We start from the raw sequence: 21,242 nt of genomic DNA, 5'->3' as shown, positions 1-21,242 counted from the left end.
TTTAGAGCGTGCCATATTCTGCAAATTTTTTTACGCAACTATCTTGGCATGAAGACATTGATAAATGTCCCCATAGGAGGATATATATCAAAAGGAGTGTAAAGCAAAACTAGCTTAGTTCCGGATAGCAACCAGATTCCACCTTTCATTATCTAAAAGGAGCTCTGTTAAATGAAATTTGATTGCTTACTATGGGCAACTAAGACAGTTTTCCTTTATACCACTTTTGATAAATCTCCCCCTAGTGAGGCCGGGTGCACATACATCAGTTGTAGCCCACCAATTTATTTTAGTTTTTTTGTGGAGCCAGACACAATTGATAAAAGCACAGGTCCAGTTTCTATACACAAAAAAAAATAAAAAAATTATGCAGCACCCGATGTACACTCCATGCCAAAAAATAAATAAAAAATAACACACCATGAAGGAGTTGTTGGAATGAAACTTTCTATGTGTGAATGTAATGATTATAAAATATTAGAACGAAAGGATAAGTTTGCTGGAGAAAACTGTACAATTGAAAGGAGGCTGTGGTGCCCTGTTGGGCCACCCCTAGCCTGGATACAAGATGAGATATGGTTGGACATAGAGGCATACAGGTTCTGTATGGTATACTTCAGCACATTTACCCAAGAAATTGCAGCTGGGCCTATGGATACTGCACACTTATAGGTTGTTGAAGCTGGCGTCCCAACGCTTGATCGGCGATAAATCTGGCAACTGGGCAGGCCAAGGAGGTGTTGGAATCTGGCAAAGACATTCCTAGGAAACCCTTGCATTATCATGCTGAAAAATACCATTTGGAAACCCTGCCATGAGAGGCAGATCATCTGGCCGCAGGATGTCCTACACATATCGCTGGGTGTTAGTGCTTGATGTCGGATCAATTGATAATGTGTACTGCTGGGTCTGTCTCGGCCATCCAGAGCCTGTTCAACATGTATGCGTGTCCCCACCCAACCACTTAACAGCTGGGTCAGAACAGTTAAGATGGCGGGCAATTCGTAGAAATTACCATCTGCTTCTCTCAGTCCAGTCATGCGCGCCCTCTCACTTTGTCAACTGGGCAAAATGTTGAGTGTGTGATAGAGGCATATCTAACAATTACCAATCTCTCACCAAGAGGTACACTACCTAAAAGTAGCCTCTGAGAGCCTTTGTGTAGGGGAAGCACTTTAGTGCCCTGTTGTGGCAAGACCTAGACCAGTTTCTCTTTATGGTTTTCTGCCCTACGCTGGAAACTGAACCAAATCGCTAGACTTATGTGAAGAGGCTCTCAGACAAAAAGTATCTTGCCATGTACCAAATTTATCTTCCAGAATGGGACACTATGATGCATTTAGCTCTTCTCCAGACTGCCTAGCTCAGGTTTACATTGTCTCTTATGCAGGATTAGGAAATCTGCACCAAGATCTTTTCAACTGCAGCAAAACCTAAAATTGTCACAATGTCACGTTATGCGTTATATCGGATGATGGCCGAATGAGACTATACATAGCCTCAGTGCATTACCTATGCCCATTGTTTCTACCACAACACAATGAACAAAGCAGAGAGCTGTGTGGTCAGCAACACAATATTGCAGACAAAAAAAAAAAAAATTACAAAAAAAAAAAAATTAAAAAAAAAAAAAAAAAAAAAATAGTAATGTGCGAAGTATAACTAAAAGGGGTTGTCCAAGTTATATTAAACTTTGCCCTCTGCCAGTACATTGCATAAGAAAAAATAATCCTATGATCACCTGTCCTTCTCCCATTCTATGTATACAAGACTGCAGTGGTAACATTGATGTGTACGGCCCATGACTGCCGTAACCTATCATTGGTTTACTGGTCCTGCACCGTATACTGCTGAGACTAGGGATAGGCTGCAGCAGTCATTTAATATAACTCTTTGAATATATAATCCTAAATTTAAAAAAATACAAAAATACAAATAGGTTAAATAAATATGTTTTTAGGATGCCACTTTATTCCAAAAAGGACAGTGGTAGCGCAGCAGTCAGCCATGTATTTTACTCTATTTGAATGTGAAGTTTTTCTCTTCTGGAGGTTTCTTATCAGGATCTCCACCGTATTCCAAGTACAGGTTGTTGTAAGGATATTGCTTGGGAGCCTAGAAGGGAAACAGACAACATAAAGTAACGGATACATAGGCAGCAGTATAGACTGAGAAAAGTGTTTGTGATGGCCATCCAAAATTTCATTGACGGGAGAAGGGGGAGCTTCTCAAAGAAAGCCAGTATAAATATATGGTGGAACCGAAAATCTGTCACAGGAAATCTGATCTGGATAAAACAATGAAGTGGACATTTAGAGAGGTGTCACTGTATTTAGAAAATGGTAATATACAGTATCTTTAAAATCTAAAGAAACAGCACAGCACTCCAAGAAGTAAAGTGAAAAAAATTGATTTTATTCACTCAGAGAGGACTGAAATGTCGCAGTCACATGGGTGAATAAAATCCACTTTTTCCCCCTTTACTTCTTGGAGTGCCGTGCAGTTTCTTTTGGTTATTATTGGACCCTGGATCAAGGTCATATACACTGGCACCCATTACTCAGGAATTTTGGAGTTGTGCTACCCTTTACCTGTTGTATCTTTAAATCATAAATGAAAGAAAAGCATAGATTTCTGTGGTCACAGACCTGGACATGCCCTTTACACAGCGAATACACCTTGAAAAAAAACTAAACCACAGGGTACAATACACCTTTTTAACATTGCCCTTGTGAACCAATGAGGAGTAGGAGGAAGTTATGGGTGCAGGAAGCCACCTTAAAGCAGATAGGAGATAAATTGACATCAACCAATAATATGAGAGTCAACGTGTAAACTTATTGCAGGGAACCTGTCACTATGAAACAGACCAATGAAAAAAGTTGTAATACCAGCCAAATTTAAAAAATTTATAATTACCGTATTTTTCACTTTATAAGACGCACTTTTCTCTCCAATAGTTCAATAGCTCATTAGTATGCAGGAGGCGTGGGGAGTGGTGACTGTACTCACTGCTCCCTGGTCTTTTTCCAGGCACCAAGCTGCACTGTCCTGACTGCATACGGAGTCAGGACATGGTGCACGTAGGCATGCACTATGACCGGACGGTGTGCGCCATCAGATCACAGTGCAGTGCGGGGTCCAAAAGAAGACCAGGGAGCGATGAGTGCAGGAAGAGCACGCTGTCTGAGGCTGGAGAGGTAAGATTATTTTTTTTATGCCCGATATGAGTCCAGTTGAAAAATATATTTTTTTCTGATTTTCCTCCTCTAAAACCTAGATGCATCTTATAATCAGGTGAGTATTATAAAACCAAAAAATACAGTAAGCAAAACTTGTTTTTAGGGGGTTCACCGGGAAATTAAGAAAATGAAAACACAAACTTTATTATAAAGAGAGATGAGCGAATCGACAACTTGGAACCGAACCCAAGTTCGGGAAAAGGTTTTTAACAGTAGAAATACATTTTTTAAGTTATTACCCGAAGTCTCGCAAGACCTCGCGAAGTAATAACTTCGACTCATCTGAGCCAATACATTCTAATACTGTACGTCGCTCCGTACAGTATTCAAACAAGGTTTTATGGAAATCAACTTCGGATGTTTCATCCGAAGTCGATACACTCATCCCTAATTATAAATAAATTCCCAATATATTAGTCATAAAAGCTTGTTTTGTCTGTGGAGCAATCAGGGGAAATAAAATGGCTGCCGTCCAAAAAATACACACAAAACCTGTCCTAATCACACAGGAGGACAAGTTCCTTCACAACACTGAGCTAAAGAGCCGCCTCATCCTCCTCTCTGCTCTACATGTCAGGAATTATGATCCTGAATACAGCTGATAAGATCTTCAGCTGGATCTCCAGGGAATGAAGTTCATGAGGAGACACAAAGTACAAAGAGGAGGTGGGGATGTGGCTGATGAGCAGCAGCACTTGTATGCAGTCTCCCTTACCACAGCCCTACAAGTCCCAACAGACGCTTACATGATTTGGACACTGCAGCCAGTCATTAGTCATAGCTTTAACTAAGTACAGGCTGCACTGTCCGAAACGCATAAGCATCTGTTAGGACTTTTTGCATTTGCTATGTTACTAATAATCATTGAATAAATTGTTATTTTATGGAGATGTGTGCTGGAGAAGAACTTTTAATGTGTTTGTGACTACCTTGATCTGTTGCGGATATGGAGCTTCCTGTTGCGCACCATCGTGAAGCTGGGAAAGGGGTCAACGCTTCTAAATATTAGAGTTCGCTGGCTGGTTCAAGTTATAGTTTTTTTTATATTTGCACACCAAGAGTGTAAATTCTAAATTATGTTCATTGTACGTAGTTTTGTTAATTATAAAATACTTACAACAGGGGAATATGATGGAAACACTTGTCCAATGTAGAACAAGACAAACATTGTGCCCAGGAATACAGCCAAAACTTTACACATAGAACTGAAAGGTGCAGGGGTGGGAGACGTATCAACCCGGACACGGATGAACTTATCAAAGTCCCAGTGCATCTAAAAGAAAAACAAATAAGTGCATAAACTACTGAAACAATAAAAAAGGATGACTGCACATTATGGGAGACAGGTCCACTGCACTATTAGCCCACATGTTACAAAACAATAAAAAATTATATATATATAATAACAGCTATTAGAGTACAGCGGACTAACCCCCCCACTAAGTGGACTGATGACCATCATGTATACTAACAGATACAGAACAGCCATTCACAATATTTTTGGACTCTTTGGGCTAATATCAGAGCAGACTTGTCTCCATAATTGCTGCTCTTATAGTGGGCAGACTAATGACTGATACGTTTCAATGCAAACCAGCGTGAGCACACCAAGGCAGAGCCAAAGGGCCACAGCTCTCAGCTAAGCACTTCTGTCCCCTTGTTATAATGTTAAGCAGGGGTCCCAGCACCTGGAACCCCACTGATCTATGTCAGAAGTATGTATACATGACAAGTACCCCTGAATGTGTTTCAGTGGGGACGCAGAAATTACCATGTGTGGCACAAGCACAGGAAGTCGCCTTGCTCCCCCAAAGTGCAATGTTGTCCGTGTTAGCGATACTGCATATTGCTCCCCTAATTGCAATAGGTCTATGAAGGTTCTTCTGTATCCATGTAATGGTATATCAGTAGTAATAAGTGAGAACAACTGGATTTGTGCATTTTTTCTTTTCGCTAGTCGTCCGACGGGCTTTCTCAATTAGAATGGCTTGTACGAGAATGCTCCCACATGAAATACTGGTGACTCGTGATTCAGTCATGGAGGTAAGGTGTTGATTGAATTTCCATGATTGGAGCCATTAGGTGTGGTTAGAGCCGCATTGTAACGGACTTCTTGCCACTGATATTCCTCCCTGAACTAGACACTTACCACCTCTCCCCAATTTCTCCTAGAGACAGCATAGTCCCATTTGTACCAGGGGTCTCGTTCTTCCTGCGATTTGTCAGGCAGCATTGGATAATCACCATACCTATAAAAAGAACATCATAAGTAACTGATGACCGATACATGATTTACCAACTGAAGGATTATAATTTAGGAACTGCAATAGTGAAATGGGGATTTAACCCTTGCAAATAATCAATACCTTTCTAAGGCTCCTAAACACATGATTTTGCATTGGCTTTTTTCCACTACTAAAAAAATGACATACAAACCACTCGCATTGTTTTCATACTATATTCAGTTTTTATGGCTTTTTTCCCTGAAGAGAGAAGCGCCTGCATAACACCCTCTTTCCTCTCTACAGGAGAGAAGCGAGACGGATTAAAAATCGATGGGCCTGTCCAGATTCCATCCTTTACAGTGAGAAGGGAGAGTGTGATATGTGCGGGCTACTCATTCCTCATTCTAGCGATTAGTGAGCACTCAGACCCCCACCGATAAAAACTTTTTATATGCCTCCATGAAATATCATATGCCTCCATGACATATAAAAACTTTTACGAAAACTCAGGGAGCCTTAAATGTGATTGAGCTGAGACTGACAAAGTATAAACTGCTAGTGGTGCTTGGTCAATCGTCTCACAACCAAGCTGGTGCACCCTTTATTTTGGGTTCTGCAGCAGGGCTAATGTTAAAGCAGGGTAATATCAATAGTAGGTGGCATCCCTCCATGCTGGCATACAGGCTACCACTCTAGCATGGTAACGGTCATACAGATGCTGTCGTATGCTATTCCAAGCTCTCTCAACTTGGTCCTGTTCTTCAGTTAAAGGGAATCTGTCACCTGCTTTAACCATTTTTAAGCTGGCACCATCGCTATGTTGACTAAAGTACCTTATTTCCAGCAGTCTTCTTTTTACTTGATTTCGTTTTGTAGTTTTGATATAAAAGCGCTTTTTATGTTATGCTAATTGGGGTCCAAGGAGCCCAGAGGGGCGTTTTTTCCCCTCTCCGGAGCCCAGTGACGCCCCCCTGCAGTGCCCAGCCCGCCTTAATTTGAATTCCAAGAATGCCTCCTGATCATCAAATTACCTCCCACAGCCCGGCAAATGGTTCCGCCCCCTCCCCTCGTCATAGTCTACCTTATAGAAATGCCCCGTCCTTCTTCCTGTCTGCGGCCAGAAAACTTGCGCAGGCTCAGTACTGCCAGCGGCCTGCGCGATCATCAACCTCCTGAGGGCAACAGCCTCAAAAGTCTCACTGGGCATGTGCCGAGCCCAGTGATGTGACCTGAGCGCTGTTGCCCTCAGGACGTTGATGATCGCGCAGGCCGCTGGCAGTACTGAGCCTGCGCAAGTTTTCTGGCCGCAGACAGGAAGAAGGACGGGGCATTTCTATAAGGTAGACTATGACGAGGGGAGGGGCGGAACCATTTGCCGGGCTGTGGGAGGTTATTTGATGATCAGGAGGCGTTCTTGGAATTCAAATTAAGGCGGGCTGGGCACTGCAGGGGGGCGTCACTGGGCTCCGGAGAGGGGAAAAAACGCCCCTCTGGGCTCCTTGGACCCCAATTAGCATAACATAAAAAGCGCTTTTATATCAAAACTACAAAACGAAATCAAGTAAAAAGAAGACTGCTGGAAATAAGGTACTTTAGTCAACATAGCGATGGTGCCAGCTTAAAAATGGTTAAAGCAGGTGACAGATTCCCTTTAAGGTGGTTGTTGGCTGTTGTGTATTGGAGATCCGTCGCTCCATCTAGTCCCAGACACTTGATGGGAAAGAAATCTGGTGATCGAGCTGGCCAGGGGAGCTGCTGGATGCCCTAAAGAGCACATTGAGTAGCGGGCATTATTTTATTGGAACACCAGGTCTCCAGAGTCAAAAAAGGCAGTAGAGCTCGTTCCCCCATGTCCTGGACATACTCAAGGCTGGTCGCTGGTCAATGTTCCGTCCACAAATGGGAACGGCCATGGTATCTAAAGGCACCCCAAACAGACAGTTGGTGCTAGTTCTGTGCGTCTCCACACTATTCATGATGGCAATAGGCGCTCTCTTGCCCTCCTGCAAAATCTGATGCAGCCATAACTGGTACCAAGGCAGAACCTGCTTTCATCACTGAACACTACTGTTTTCCATTGACGGCCACATCGCAGCGTTCTTATTTCATTTTATGTTAGCGTATTTAAAAGCATAGAAGTATTGCTGACAGCCACATACACTTTAACCACCTCCGGACCGCCTAACGCAGATTCGCGTTCCGGAGGTGGCAGCGCTGCGCACAGTCACGCATATACGCGTCATCTCGCGAGACGCGAGATTTCGCTCAAAGCCGGCCCGCGCATGCGCATCGCGGGCCGGCAAAAGTTAAAGAACAAGTTCGTCACCAGCCTGCCAGCAACGATCATTGGCTGGCAGGCTGTCGATTTTCAAAAAATCCAATCACAAGCCATATAACAGATCATATTAGTAAATATGATCTGTTATATGGCTTCTCTGCTCCTCTGCTGGTCCTTTTCGTCGGTTGGATCCAGCAGAGGAGCAGACTGAACTGTGAGTAGCACCAAACACTTCACTGTAGCCCCAGATCACCCCCCTGCACCCCAATTAACCCTTTGATCACCCCTTTGATCGCCCCTGTCAATCACTAGTGAAAGGAAAAAAAGTGATCAGTGTAAACTGTCACTTTTTTTTTTTCACTGGTATTGGCTGTTAGGTTTTAGGGATAGTTTAGGCCCCTTGGTTAGGTAGTTTAGCGTGAGTTAGCGCCCAGCCCACCGCAGTCACTTATTTGCTGATTAGCGTATCGCTAATCAGCATTTGTACTTTTATAGTATCTGTAAGTGATCAAAACTGATCACTGTCAGATCTATAATTGTATTAGTGTCACGTTAGCTCGCCCTCCACCCAAAACGCAGTGTTTGCCCGATCAGGCCTGATCGGTCGCCCACACCCGCCCCACCGCAGTGACAAAAAATATATATTTTTTTGATCACTGCACATTCATTTTACACGCACTGCGGCGATAAAAAAATCAGTTTTGATATTTTTTATCAACCGCAGCGGCCTCCGGTACTTCGCTAGCCTCCCCTTTGTAAGACAGGCTTGCTTTTTTTCTTGGGTAGTCTCAGGGAATACCCCTAAATTTAGTAGTCCAAAATGTCAAACAGGGGGTATTCTTCTGAAGAGGCCTACAGGATTCTGACCCAGTCGGATGAGGAATGGGAACCCTCATCTGACGAATCTAGCGGGTCTGAATATGAACCTGTAGAAAGCAGTGGCTCTCTGACCCAAAGTTTGGACGAGGAGGTGGAGGTCCCTGGCAGCACCAGGCGTACCCGGCCCCGTGTCGCTAGACCACAGGTTATGCAGGATCCGCTTCAAGAGCAGCAGAGTGGGGCTGTCGCTGCCGGATCACGTGGTGAGGCATACACCAGCAGCGCAGCCCTCCCTGGACCTAGTACCAGCACTGCCGTACAACATGGTGACGTGGCGAGCACCAGACGGGCAGTTGAAGCTGGTATGGTGGCACGTGCAGTAGTTACCCCGTCGCAGCCACCGCACAGACAGGCCCGTAGAGCCCCTAGAATCCCTGAGGTGCTGGCAAACCCTGATTGGCAGTCACCAACTTCAGCCGCACCATTAGTTCCCCCTTTCACCGCCCAGTCTGGAGTTCGGGTTGAGACAGCTCAAATCGGTTTGGCCCTGGGATTTTTTGAGCTGTTCTTGACTGCGGAGCTCTTGGACTTAGTCGTGGCAGAGACAAACCGGTATGCCACACAATTTATATCCGCCAACCCGGGAAGCTTTTATGCCCAGCCTTTCCGGTGGAAACCAGTCCAAGTTTCCGAAATTAAATTTTTTTTGGGTCTTCTCCTCAACATGGGTCTAACTAAAAAGCATGAATTGCGGTCATATTGGTCCACAAACCCGATTCATCACATGCCCATGTTCTCTGCTGCTATGTCCAGAGCACGATTTGAGGCCATCCTCCGTTTCCTGCATTTTAGCGACAACACCACCTCCCGTCCCAGAGGCCACCCAGCTTTTGACCGGCTCCACAAAATTCGGCCCCTCATAGACCACTTCAACCAGAAATTTGCAGATTTGTATACCCCCGAGCAAAACATCTGCGTAGACGAGTCCCTAATACATTTTACCGGGCGCCTTGGCTTCAAACAATACATCCCAAGCAAGCGTGCTCGGTATGGGGTCAAATTGTATAAGCTCTGTGAAAGGGCCACAGGCTATACCCACAAATTTCGGATCTATGAGGGAAAAGATCAGACCCTGGAGCCGGTCGGTTGCCCTGACTACCTGGGGAGCAGTGGGAAGACAGTCTGGGACTTGGTGTCACCCTTATTCGGCAAGGGGTACCATCTTTATGTGGACAATTTCTACACAAGTGTGGCCCTCTTTAGGCATTTATTTCTAGAACGGATTTGCGCCTGTGGCACCGCGCGAACTAGTCGCGTGGGCTTCCCCCAACGGCTTGTAACCACCCGTCTTGCAAGGGGGGAGAGGGCTGCCTTGTGTAACGAAGAACTGCTCGCGGTGAAATGGAGAGACAAGCGTGACGTTTACATGCTCTCCTCCATTCACGCAGACACGACAATACAAATTGAGCGAGCAACCCGTGTCATTGAAAAGCCCCTCTGTGTCCACGACTATAATGCGCTCATGGGAGGGGTGGACTTCAATGACCAGATGTTGTCTCCGTATTTAGTTTCCCGCAGAACCAGACGCTGGTATAAGAAGGTGTCTGTATATTTAATTCAATTGGCTGCATATAATAGTTTTGTTCTCTACAGTAAGGCTGGGAGAACACGATCCTTCCTCAAATTCCAGGAAGAGATCATCGAGAACCTCCTTTATCCAGGAGGTTCCGTGGCCCCATCCACCAGTGTAGTTAGCCGTCTACACGAGCGACATTTCCCCAGTGTCGTTCCTGGTACCTCAACCCAACCGTCACCCCGAAAAAGATGTCGTGTCTGTAGCAGGAGTGGAATAAGGCGTGACACCCGCTATTTCTGTCCTGACCACCCTGCCCTATGCTATGGAGAGTGTTTCCGGAAGTACCACACACAGGTACACTTAGCATAGGGATTGCATCTCACAGGACAGGCACACAGGGCTATTAGGGCCCTTTTACTCACAGCTGCTGCAAACCTCTCCTTTCACCTGGGATAAAGTGCATAACGTACTTCGCCACATCTTTGGGCGATTTGCGCTTTGCACATTGTCCCATGGGGAAGGAGAGGTTTGTTCTATAAAGGTAAAAAAAACTAAACAAAAAAAAAAATACCGGTAAGTAAAAAAGTTAACGTTCAGTTAAAAAAGTTAAAAAAAGTTTATATGTTCTGTTCAAAAGTTATTAAATGTATTGCGTTGCGGCCTGTTTTTTTCTTTTTTGTTTTGTTTTTTTTACCTTCCAGGTGGACCAACCGATCGACTAGCTGCAGCACTGATGTGCATTCGGACAGAAGCATTGCGCTGCTGTCAGATTACACGCAAGTCGGTGTATGCGGCGCTGCAAGACGAGATTTCTCCTCTGCAGTAAAAGATACGTTTGCCGAGGCATATGAGCTGAGGAGGTGGCGGCGGTGTTCATATACTTTGGCAAACACTTTGTATATATATAAAAAAAAAAATCCCGGCAATGATTTATTCATCCACATTGATCGATGCGAATGAAGAAATCTGTGCCGTTCATTTTTTTCTTTCAGCCCAGAGGCTGAACGGAAAAAAAAAAATCTCATTACCCGTATGCTCAATATAAGGAGAATAGCAGAAACTCCTAATGCTGGGCATACATGTAATGATTGCGGAGACCCTCAAATGCCAGGGCAGTACAAACACCCCACAAATAACACCATTTTGGAAAGAAGACACCCCAAGGTATTCGCTGAGGGGCATATTGAGTCCATGAAAGATTGAAATTTTTGTCCCAAGTTAGCGGAAAGGGAGACTTTGTGAGAAAAAAAAATTAAAAAAAATCAATTTCCGCTAACTTGTGGCAAAATTTTTTTTTTTCTATGAACTCGCCATGCCCCTCATTGAATACCTTGGGGTGTCTTCTTTCCAAAATGGGGTCACATGTGGGGTATTTATACTGCCCTGGCATTTTAGGGGCCCCAAAGCGTGAGAAGAAGTCTGGTATCCAAATGTCTAAAAATGCCCTCCTAAAAGGAATTTGGGCACCTTTGCCCACCTAGGCTGCAAAAAAGTGTCACACATGTGGTATCTCCGTATTCAGAAGAAGTTGGGCAATGTGTTTTGGGGTGTCATTTTACATATACCCATGCTGGGTGAGAGAAATATCTTGGCAAAAGACAACTTTTCCCATTTTTTTTATACAAAGTTTGCATTTGACCAAGATATTTATCTCACCCAGCATGGGTATATGTAAAATGACACCCCAAAACACATTCCCCAACTTCTCCTGAATACGGAGATACCACATGTGTGACACTTTTTTGCAGCCTAGGTGGGCAAAGGGGCCCACATTCCAAAGAGCACCTTTCGGATTTCACCGGCCATTTATTACAGAATTTGATTTCAAACTCCTTACCACACATTTGGGCCCCTAGAATGCCAGGGCAGTATAACTACCCCACAAGTGACCCCATTTTGGAAAGAAGACACCCCAAGGTATTCGCTGATGGGCATAGTGAGTTCATGGAAGTTTTTATTTTTTGTCACAAGTTAGTGGAATATGAGACTTTGGAAGAAAAATAAAAAATAAAAAAATAAAAATCATCATTTTCGGCTAACTTGTAACAAAAAATAAAAAGTTCTATGAACTCACTATGCCCATCAGCGAATACCTTAGGGTGTCTACTTTCAGAAATGGGGTCATTTGTGGGGTGTTTGTACTGTCTGGGCATTGTAGAACCTCAGGAAACATGACAGGTGCTCAGAAAGTCAGAGCTGCTTCAAAAAGCGGAAATTCACATTTTTGTACCATAGTTTGTAAACGCTATAACTTTTACCCAAACCATTATTTTTTTTACCCAAACATTTTTTTTTCATCAAAGACATGTAGAACAATAAATTTAGAGCAAAATTTATATATGGATGTCGTTTTTTTTGCAAAATTTTACAACTGAAAGTGAAAAATGTCATTTTTTTGCAAAAAAAATCGTTAAATTTCGATTAATAACAAAAAAAGTAAAAAGGTCAGCAGCAATGAAATACCACCAAATGAAAGCTCTATTAGTGAGAAGAAAAGGAGGTAAAATTCATTTGGGTGGTAAGTTGCATGACCGAGCAATAAACGGTGAAAGTAGTGTAGGTCAGAAGTGTAAAAAGTGGCCTGGTCTTTCAGGGTGTTTAAGCACTGGGGGCTGAGGTGGTTAAAGGGTTATTCCCCCATCAAGTGATGGCATATCCCTAGGATTTAAAGGGTTTCTGTCATGGAAAAAAACGTTATGTAGCGATTTGCTAATGTCAGCAGTACATAACCGTATGCTTTATAACTCCCTGCCTGCCGCCGTTCTCTTAAAATAAAGACTTTTATAATATGCTAATGAGCCTCTAGGTGCTATGAGGGCGTTGCTGCAGCACCTAGAGGCTCGGTCTACTACCTCCCCGGCAGGCCTGTGACTTAATCGGCGCAGGCGCAGTGAGGAAGCTGGCAGCAACCAAGCATCCTTCACTCACTGCGCCGTATACTAAACGGGACGGCGCGGGATTATGAGGACGATGCGGAGAAGAAGGACGTCAATCAAGTGGACCTAGGCGTGCCTAAGGGTGAAAAGACGGAGCCTCTAGGTGCTGAAGCAACGCCCTAATAGCACCTAGAGGCTCATTAGCATATTTTAAAAGTCTTCATTTTATTTTAAGAGAACGGCGGCAGGCAGGGAGTTATAAAGCATACGGTTATGTAGTGCTGACATTAGCACATCGCACATAACAGTCATCTACATAGCGGTTTTTCCCGTGACAGAAACCCTTTAAGATGGGAATCATCCTTTCGTGTTTACACAGTATTTTTGCCACAGATTTTGGTCACATTTTCTGCACCAAAACGCACAGCAAAAAACACCCAACGTTAACATTTTTTTTTTTTGCAGAAATTGCCACAAGAGGCTGCGTGTTGGTCTGAAGGTCAGCCTTTGATTTCTGAGAGAGAAGTAGAGGTAGAAGAGAAGACCAGAAATGACACCAGTGTCCTCACCCCATTCCATCATCTGGGTAAGGTTTGTAGTCCTCTAATAACATGTTATATTTCTTGGCTGCAGCCGCCCTTTCTGCTTCAGTCTTGGGATAACGTCCAGGCAAAAGATCCTTTGGAAGGTCAGAAGCTGAAAAACACATAAAAGAGTAGATTGGCTTGTGGCTGCTTCCAAGTTCTTACTAACGTGTGGCAGTCTCTGCCAGGAACGGGGGTCCGGACAACCCTCATACTAGGGAGTGGAAGTGGTCTCAGCCCTCGGACCACAACTGTTACCACATTTATGGCATCTAAGAAAACGTCTTTTAAGGGTCACCTCTCCGAAGTTCTGCACAAACTATTTTATTTACCGAGGAAACCCACCAAGACAAGGGCAGAAGACCCAAACTGCATGCAGATGTTGGCCTTGGTCAGATTCTAACCCAGAGCTGCAATAACAAAAAAACCATAGCAACCTCATGGCTTTCTTTTTCAATTTCACAACACAAAGAATTTTTCCATTTGCCAATACAAGTGACAGAACCCAGCAGAGCATCACCGGCAATAGGAGAAGTGGGGGAGGCTTCATCTTTCCTTTGCCAAACCCCTATTCTTGCACAATTCCTGTAAGGAGTTGGTACAAGAACATTTGCCACCTATCCACAGAATAGAAGATAAATAGGATTGCTGGGGGGGGGGGGGGGAGGGGGGTCTGATTGTTGGAACCCCTCTGTGATACCGAGAGCAGGGGTTGCCGAGTACTTTGTGCCAGGAGAGCGTCAGTGAACACTATGGGACTGCCAAGGACACAACTTGCCATCTCTGACAGTTCCCTAAGTGAAGGATGTGGTGATCAATAATGCGCAGGGTACTCGGGGACCCCTGTTCTTGGGACTGGTAGGGAGCCCAGCATTTGGACCCCCCAATGATAATACATTTATCACTGAACCATAGTTCTTTATGGGCCAAACCCTTTGGACAAGTAACTTAAGTGCTGATGTATAATGATCACAGACTGCTGTAGATGTGATAGAGAGGTTGTCAGATAGGTGCAGGTCCCACCCCTGTCTCCAGAGCTTGGCCTCTGAATAGTGTTGAGCGAACTTCTGTTTTAAGTTCGGCGTCTAAAGTTCGGCTTCCGGTTAGCGGAGAATCCCGATATGGATTCCGAATTCCGTTGTAGTCCGTGGTAGCGGAATCAATAATCGGCCATTATTGATTCCGCTACCACGGACCACAACGGAATTCTGAATCCATATCGGGATTCTCCGCTAACCGGAAGCCGAACTTTAGACGCCGAACTTAAAACAGAAGTTCGCTCAACACTACCTCTTAACTTAGGCTACTTTCACACTTGCGGCAGAGGATTCCGGCAATCCGGACGCAAACGGATGGCATTTGTCAGACGGATCCAGATGCGGATCCGTCTGACAAATGCATTCATATACTGGACCCATCTCTCCGGTGTCATCCGGAAAACCGGATCCCGTATGTATTTTTGCATTTTTAAGGTCTGCGCATGCGCAGAGCGGAAAACCGGATCCGTTTTGCCGCAACACTTAATGCCGGATCCGGCACTAATACATTTCAATGGAAATTAAAGCCGGATCTGGCATTCCGGCAAGTGATCAGGATTTTTGGCAGGAGAGAAAAGTGCAGCATGCTGCGGTATTTTCTCCGGCCAAAAAACTTAAGAGGGACTGAACTGATGCATACTGAACGGATTGCTCTCCATTCAGAATGCATTAGGATAAAACTGATCAGTTCTTTTCCGGTATTGAGCCCCTGGGACGGAACTCAGCGCCGGAAAAGAATAACGCTAGTGTGAAAGTACCCTTAGCGGCGCAAAAGCACTGACAACTCCCATTCACCTCTATAGGACTAATAGAAATAGACTTGCGGAACTCCTGTAGCGCCATGTGCGACTTTTCTCCCTTCACTTTGGGGTCCCGTTCTGGAGACAGGAGCGGGGTCCAGAGGTGAGCACCTATAGGACATTGGTGGCATATCCAAGATGGGAATAACCCACAGTCACTCCGGTGCTTCTGCCGGTCTCTGAATCCCTCTCCTATGTATAGCTGTATTTCATATCTACTCAGAGAGTATGTATGTATGTATGTATGTATGTGTATGTATGTATGTGTATGTGTATGTATGTATGTGTGTATACACACACATAGCACATGCACATGCACATGCACATAGCACTGCAGCTGTCACTGCCCCGTCCTGGGTGAAGGTGACTCGCTGCGCCCCTGCCCGCGCCCTCCAGAGCACAACCGTTGGATGTAACTACATGTCACCTACCTGCCCGGACACTAGAACACTGCAGGACCCGCCCGGCACCGGCTGCCCGTCCAGCAAGAGATGCCAGGGCAGCTCTGCGGGTCACCGCCGCCAGTAACCCGGCTCTGAGCGCCGCCATGATAACACAGCCTGCAGCACCCACCACGCAGGCGCAGACGGTACGGGATCCACGGAAGGACAAACTATGGCAAAGACTAACTTTGAACTACGGTGCCTGCTCAAGACCAAACGAAATAAATCGCTTTTTGTACAGCGTTCGATATTGACCCGGGACCATTTATCCTTGTTCTGTTCTAAAGGGGATTATTATTATTTCTCAGTCTGTCTTTTTTTTTTTTTTATATATATATACTTTAATCAGATATATGGGTGACAATGAGCAGAATTATACAAATTCCTACGCTGAAGGTCATATTGAAATATACTTAGTTATCGAAGTGATACAATTCAGGTGTCCCCAGACAGGATGCAGACCTCCCAAGTGTCCCTCTTTTGGAGGGACAGTCCCTCTTTTTGACCCAAGTCCCTCTGTCCCTTTTTGATCCTTAAAGGGGTGTTCCCATCACATACAGTGGGGGCATATCGCTAGGATATGCCCCCATTGTCTGATAGGTGTGGGTCCCACCTCCGAGACCTGCACCTACAACGAGAATGGAACGGGGGGATCTGTGGCTGGAGGACCCCGGATTTCCCAGGGTCCATCCACCACCAAGCGCTGCTCCCATAGAAGTGAATGGGAGCACACTGTGCACGCTTGGCCCCTGCTCCCAATCATTTCTATGGGGCCCTCAGCTTTTTTTGGAGGCCCCATAGAAATGAATGGAGGGCGGCTGCAGATGCGCAGTGCGCCCCCCGTTCATTTTCTGGCTCTGTTCTCATTGTAGGTTCAGGTCCCAGAGGTGGGACCTGCACCTGTCAGACAATGGGGGCATATCCTAGCGATATGCCCCCATTCTCTGTGACGGCAAAACCCCTTTAAATGTCCCTCTTTTTGACCTGGGGAATTCATGCATAAATGTGCCTTAAAATTTTTTACTAAATAGCTCCTTACTAAATTATCTGTATGGTTTCTACCTGTATATTAGACCAGAACTTCATTATTTGGTGCTGTTTGTACCTTAAAATATCTATAATCTGATGATTTATGAGCTAATATTTAAATGGATATTGAAGTGCAAGGAAAAAAATTGTCCCAGGGGCTCCACATGCTGTAAATAAAAAAAAGAATATAGGAACTTACACTCACCTATCCGATCCCCAGCTACTGCAGTTCTGACCGAGTCAGTAATTATGCTATGGGCAGAGTTTGAGGCCTGGCCTAGTATAAAAAAAAACTGCCGTGATGCTCACCGCACATATTGTTCCTCTTTGCGATTTTCAAAAGTTGGTAGGTATGAGGATGGGTGACCATGACTTTCTGCCCAGGTGACACAGTTGCAGTAGAAGTCACATGACAAGTGATACAACTGCTCATATACTGTAAGTATTTCTCTAGTATTATACTAATAAAAAAAAACATACAAGACCTGAGGTCATCCCTTTCTGTTAAGTCCTTAAAGGGGTTGTCAGATTTCATGATATTGATAGCCTATCCTATCTCCATTTCAAGTGAATGGGGCGAAAAGCTGTAATTACCCTGTGCCCTTGCTACAATCTAGACAGCTGATTGGCAGGGATACTGGAAGTCGCGCCCCCACCAATCTGATATGGTGACCTGTCCTGATAATTTGTCATCAATATCATGAAACCCCTATAACTCCTCAATCCATATGCCATACATTTACGGTATTATGCGCGCGCAATTGTACGGAGAATGCTGCTGCGGTAAGCCCACTCCATACACGGCAGGCGCCGGCTGTATCATACAGCAGACACCCGGCTGCAATGATGGGGAATGGCTAACCCTGTCATTTAACCCCTAAGATGTTGTGATCAACGCTAATCGCGGCATCTGTGAGGAGCCCTAATAGTGAAATCGTAGGGCTGGACGTTTCTGAAGCTTACCAGGCCTGCCATGTATAAGAACCCTATTCACCCTAGATCTCTATTAGTGTGAATAGGACAAAGGATCAAAAAATCAAATGTTCTAGCCCCCAAAAGGGGCTAATAGTTATTAAATAAAAATACCAAAATATTAAAAGTTCAAATCACTCCCCTTTCCCAATTTTACATATAAAAATAAACATATTAGGTATTGCCACGTCCGAAAATGTATGAATTATTAAAGGGGTTATCCGAGTTAATAAAAAAAAAAAAAAAAAAACACTTAAAATCCATCAGGATATACATATAATTTGGTTAAGCTTGATTTCATCAAGTTAAAACCCATATTTGCACCTTTTCATGGTTCTGTCATTGCTGTGTTTACATGCTGCAGTACAAGGTGAGGGGGCGTGTACCAACAAAGCCTGAGCTCTGCCTCATGAATATTTCTGGGCGTGAACAACCTGCCCTTCCCCTCACCCTGCTCTGCACACACAGGGCAGAAGACCTCCCTGTCACATTGCAGCTGCACAGTGTAAGTTATGTTATTTTACATACATTTCTTTCATGTTTGGTTTTGTTTCTAGTCTAAAAATGTTCTGTTATTACAGTATATCAAGGAGGACGTATTTGCACTAATTCCAAATTCCGTCACCATAGAAAATGAATGGGTCCGCACCCGTTCCGCAAAATTGCAGAACAAATGCGGACCCATTTGCGGATGTGTGAATGGAGCCTAAGGCTACTTTCACACTAGAGGCAGGATCGATCCAACAGGCTGTTCACCCTGTCGGATCCGCCCTGCCGCTATTTTGCCGTGCCGCTGGACTGCCGCTCTGTCGCCATTGACTATAAAGGGGACGGTGTTGGAGCTATGGCGCAGCACGGCAGTGCACAGCGAGCGGCCACTTGACTCAAAGTCCTGGATTTTCGACTTTTTATGGTACTTTCACACTAGCGTTAGTGTGATCCGGCAGGCAGTTCCATCGTCGGAGCTGCCCGCCGGATCAGGCAATCAGTGTGACAACTGACAGCATTTGTAGACGAATCCAGGTGGGGATCCGTCTAGAAATGCATTGCAATAACGGATCCGTCTATCCGCTTGTCATGCGGATGGACGGATCCCTCTGTCAGTCTTTTTCACATTTTTCATGTTCTGCGCATGCGCAGACCGGAAGGGCGGATCCGTCCTTCAGTTGTTTTGCAACGCTGGATCCGCACTGCAGCTCCGTCGTCGGAGCTGCGTGCCTGCTGGATGCGCCGATCAGTGTGACAAGTGACAGCATTTGTAGACGGATCCAGGTGCGGATCCGTCTAGAAATGCATTGCAATAACGGATCCGTCCAGCGGCACCGTCAAAAAGCGGCAGGGCGGATCCGACAGGGTGAACAGCCTGTCGGATACTTCCTGCCGCTAGTGTGAAAATATCATTAGCATTATCTGTATCTAAGGGCTCTTTCACACTTGCGTTCTTGTCTTCCGGCATAGAGTTCCGTCGTCGGGGCTCTATGCCGGAAGAATCCTGATCAGGATTATCCTAATGCATTCTGAATGGAGAGAAATCCGTTCAGGATGCATCAGGATGTCTTCAGTTCCGGAACGGAACGTTTTTTGGCCGGAGAAAATACTGCAGCATGCTGCGCTTTTTGCTCCGGCCAAAAATCCGGAACACTTGCCACATTGAAAGGCATTGATCCGGATCCGGCCTTAAGCTAAACGTCGTTTCGGCGCATTGCCGCATCCGACATTTAGCTTTTTCAGAGTGGTTACCATGGCTGCCGGGACGCTAAAGTCCTGGCAGCCATGGTAAAGTGTAGTGGGGAGCGGGGGAGCAGTGTACTTACCGTCCGTGCGGCTCCCCGGGCGCTTCAGAGTGACGTCAGGGCGCCCCAAGTGCATGGATCATGTGATCACATGGATCACGTCATCCATGCGCATGGGGCGCTCTGACGTCATTCTGGAGCACCCCGGGAGCCGCACGGACTGTAAGTATACTGCTCCCCCGCTCCCCGCTCCTACTATGGCAACCAGGACTTTAATAGCGTCCTGGGTGCCATAGTAACACTGAACGCATTTGGAAGACGGTTCCGTCTTCAAATGCTTTCAGTACACTTGCGTTTTTCCGGATCCGGCGTGTAATTCCGGCAAGTGGAGTACACGCCGGATCCGGACAACGCAAGTGTGAAAGAGGCCTAAGCAATATCTATATTATTCAAATATATATTCAATATGGATATTGCTTAGATAAATCCATATATTGGTGGCAGATAAGGATTTTATATAGCTGAATAATGATGATGATAATAATGATGGCCAATAATTTATTTATATTTCCCAGGGGGTGTTGAAAGTGTACTAGTGTGGGGGGGGACCAGGGCTGTAATAATGATCCCCAGACGCAGAGGGGAACGTTTACAAACTGCCACCTCTAGCCCCAGTGAATGCAGGAGGGACAAACATACCCTGTGCTGCTGGAGATCACTCTGGTTTGTACTGCACATGAGTGATCGCATAGCAGAGCCGAGGCAGTGACAAGAGCTGGAGGGGGGGAGGGGGGAGGGCACCAGAGGCGTCTCGTTTACAGAGCCTGGACACTCCCTCAAGCAGGGAAAAGCTTGTAAACGAAACGTCACCAGCAGAGCAGGCTTACTGACGTCAGGTGTAACATGACCCTGAACTGAACTGGCCAAACAGTGATAGGTGATAAAAGTGATTTTAAAAATCTTTCACTGGTCTACAATAAATGCAATTAGAATAGATTTATTTAAGTCGGATAACCCCTTTAAAATATTTTTTAAAATTAATGTGCTGTGAATGCCGTAATGGAAAAAAATGAAAAAGTCATCTTAGTCATCTTCTCCCCCACAAAAAATTGGATAACAGTGATCAAAAAGTTGTACATACCACAAAAATGGTGTCAATAAAAACTACAGTTTGTTCCACAAAAACAAGCCCTCATACAGCTCTGTGGACGGAAATAAAAGAAAGTTATGGCTGAATAATGATATAAAAACTATGCAAGTTTGGTATCGCCATAATCGCATTGATCTGCAATATAAGGACATCATGTCATAGCACAGTGAACGCCGTGATGTAAAAACCCAAAAAACTTTGGCTGAATTTATTTTTTCTTTTTAAATTTCCCCCACAAAAAATTTGTCCCTGTTTTCTATTACAAGACATGGTAAATTAAATGGTAGCATTAAAAATGCATCTTGTCCTGCAAAAAATAAGCCCTCATATGGCTATTTGAACAGAAAAATAAAAAAGTTATGCCAATTGGAATGTGGAGAAGAAACATCAAAAATGCAAAAATGAACACAGGCCTAATCTTTAAGACCTCTTTCACACGGGCGTCGCGTGTGAGGGCCGGATAGGATGCGGGTGCGTT

The 21,242-nt window shown here is 44.9% G+C and overlaps 1 protein-coding gene across 1 annotated transcript; it reads right to left on the bottom strand.

Moving 5' to 3' along the window:
- Positions 1-1,917: 1,917 nt before the first annotated feature.
- On the bottom strand, positions 1,918-16,030 carry NDUFB8 (NADH:ubiquinone oxidoreductase subunit B8). Its single transcript, XM_040437598.1, has 5 exons — positions 15,869-16,030; positions 13,586-13,712; positions 5,392-5,491; positions 4,360-4,515; positions 1,918-2,115 (listed from the first exon to the last, which is right to left on the bottom strand). The coding sequence occupies exons 1-5, from the start codon at positions 15,984-15,986 to the stop codon at positions 2,020-2,022; spliced, it is 597 nt and encodes a 198-aa protein (XP_040293532.1). The 5' UTR covers positions 15,987-16,030; the 3' UTR covers positions 1,918-2,019.
- Positions 16,031-21,242: the final 5,212 nt, after the last annotated feature.

The sequence above is a fragment of the Bufo bufo genome, chromosome 6, assembly GCF_905171765.1.
Source record: "Bufo bufo chromosome 6, aBufBuf1.1, whole genome shotgun sequence".
Classification (NCBI taxonomy): Eukaryota; Metazoa; Chordata; class Amphibia; order Anura; family Bufonidae; genus Bufo; species Bufo bufo.
Note: the sequence above shows the minus strand (reverse complement) of the source record. Positions and strands in the feature narration are given on the sequence as shown.

Excerpts from the sequence above, each read along its gene's own strand:
- NDUFB8 (XM_040437598.1), bottom strand. The coding sequence starts at position 15,986 with ATGGCGGCGCTCAGAGCCGGGTTACTGGCGGCGGTGACCCGCAGAGCT. Across the intron at positions 13,713-15,868 it reads GTGTTCTAGTGTCCGGGCAG|CTTCTGACCTTCCAAAGGAT; the intron begins GTAGGTGACATG and ends TGTGTTTTTCAG. Across the intron at positions 4,516-5,391 it reads GGAGAAATTGGGGAGAGGTG|ATGCACTGGGACTTTGATAA; the intron begins GTAAGTGTCTAG and ends TTTTTCTTTTAG.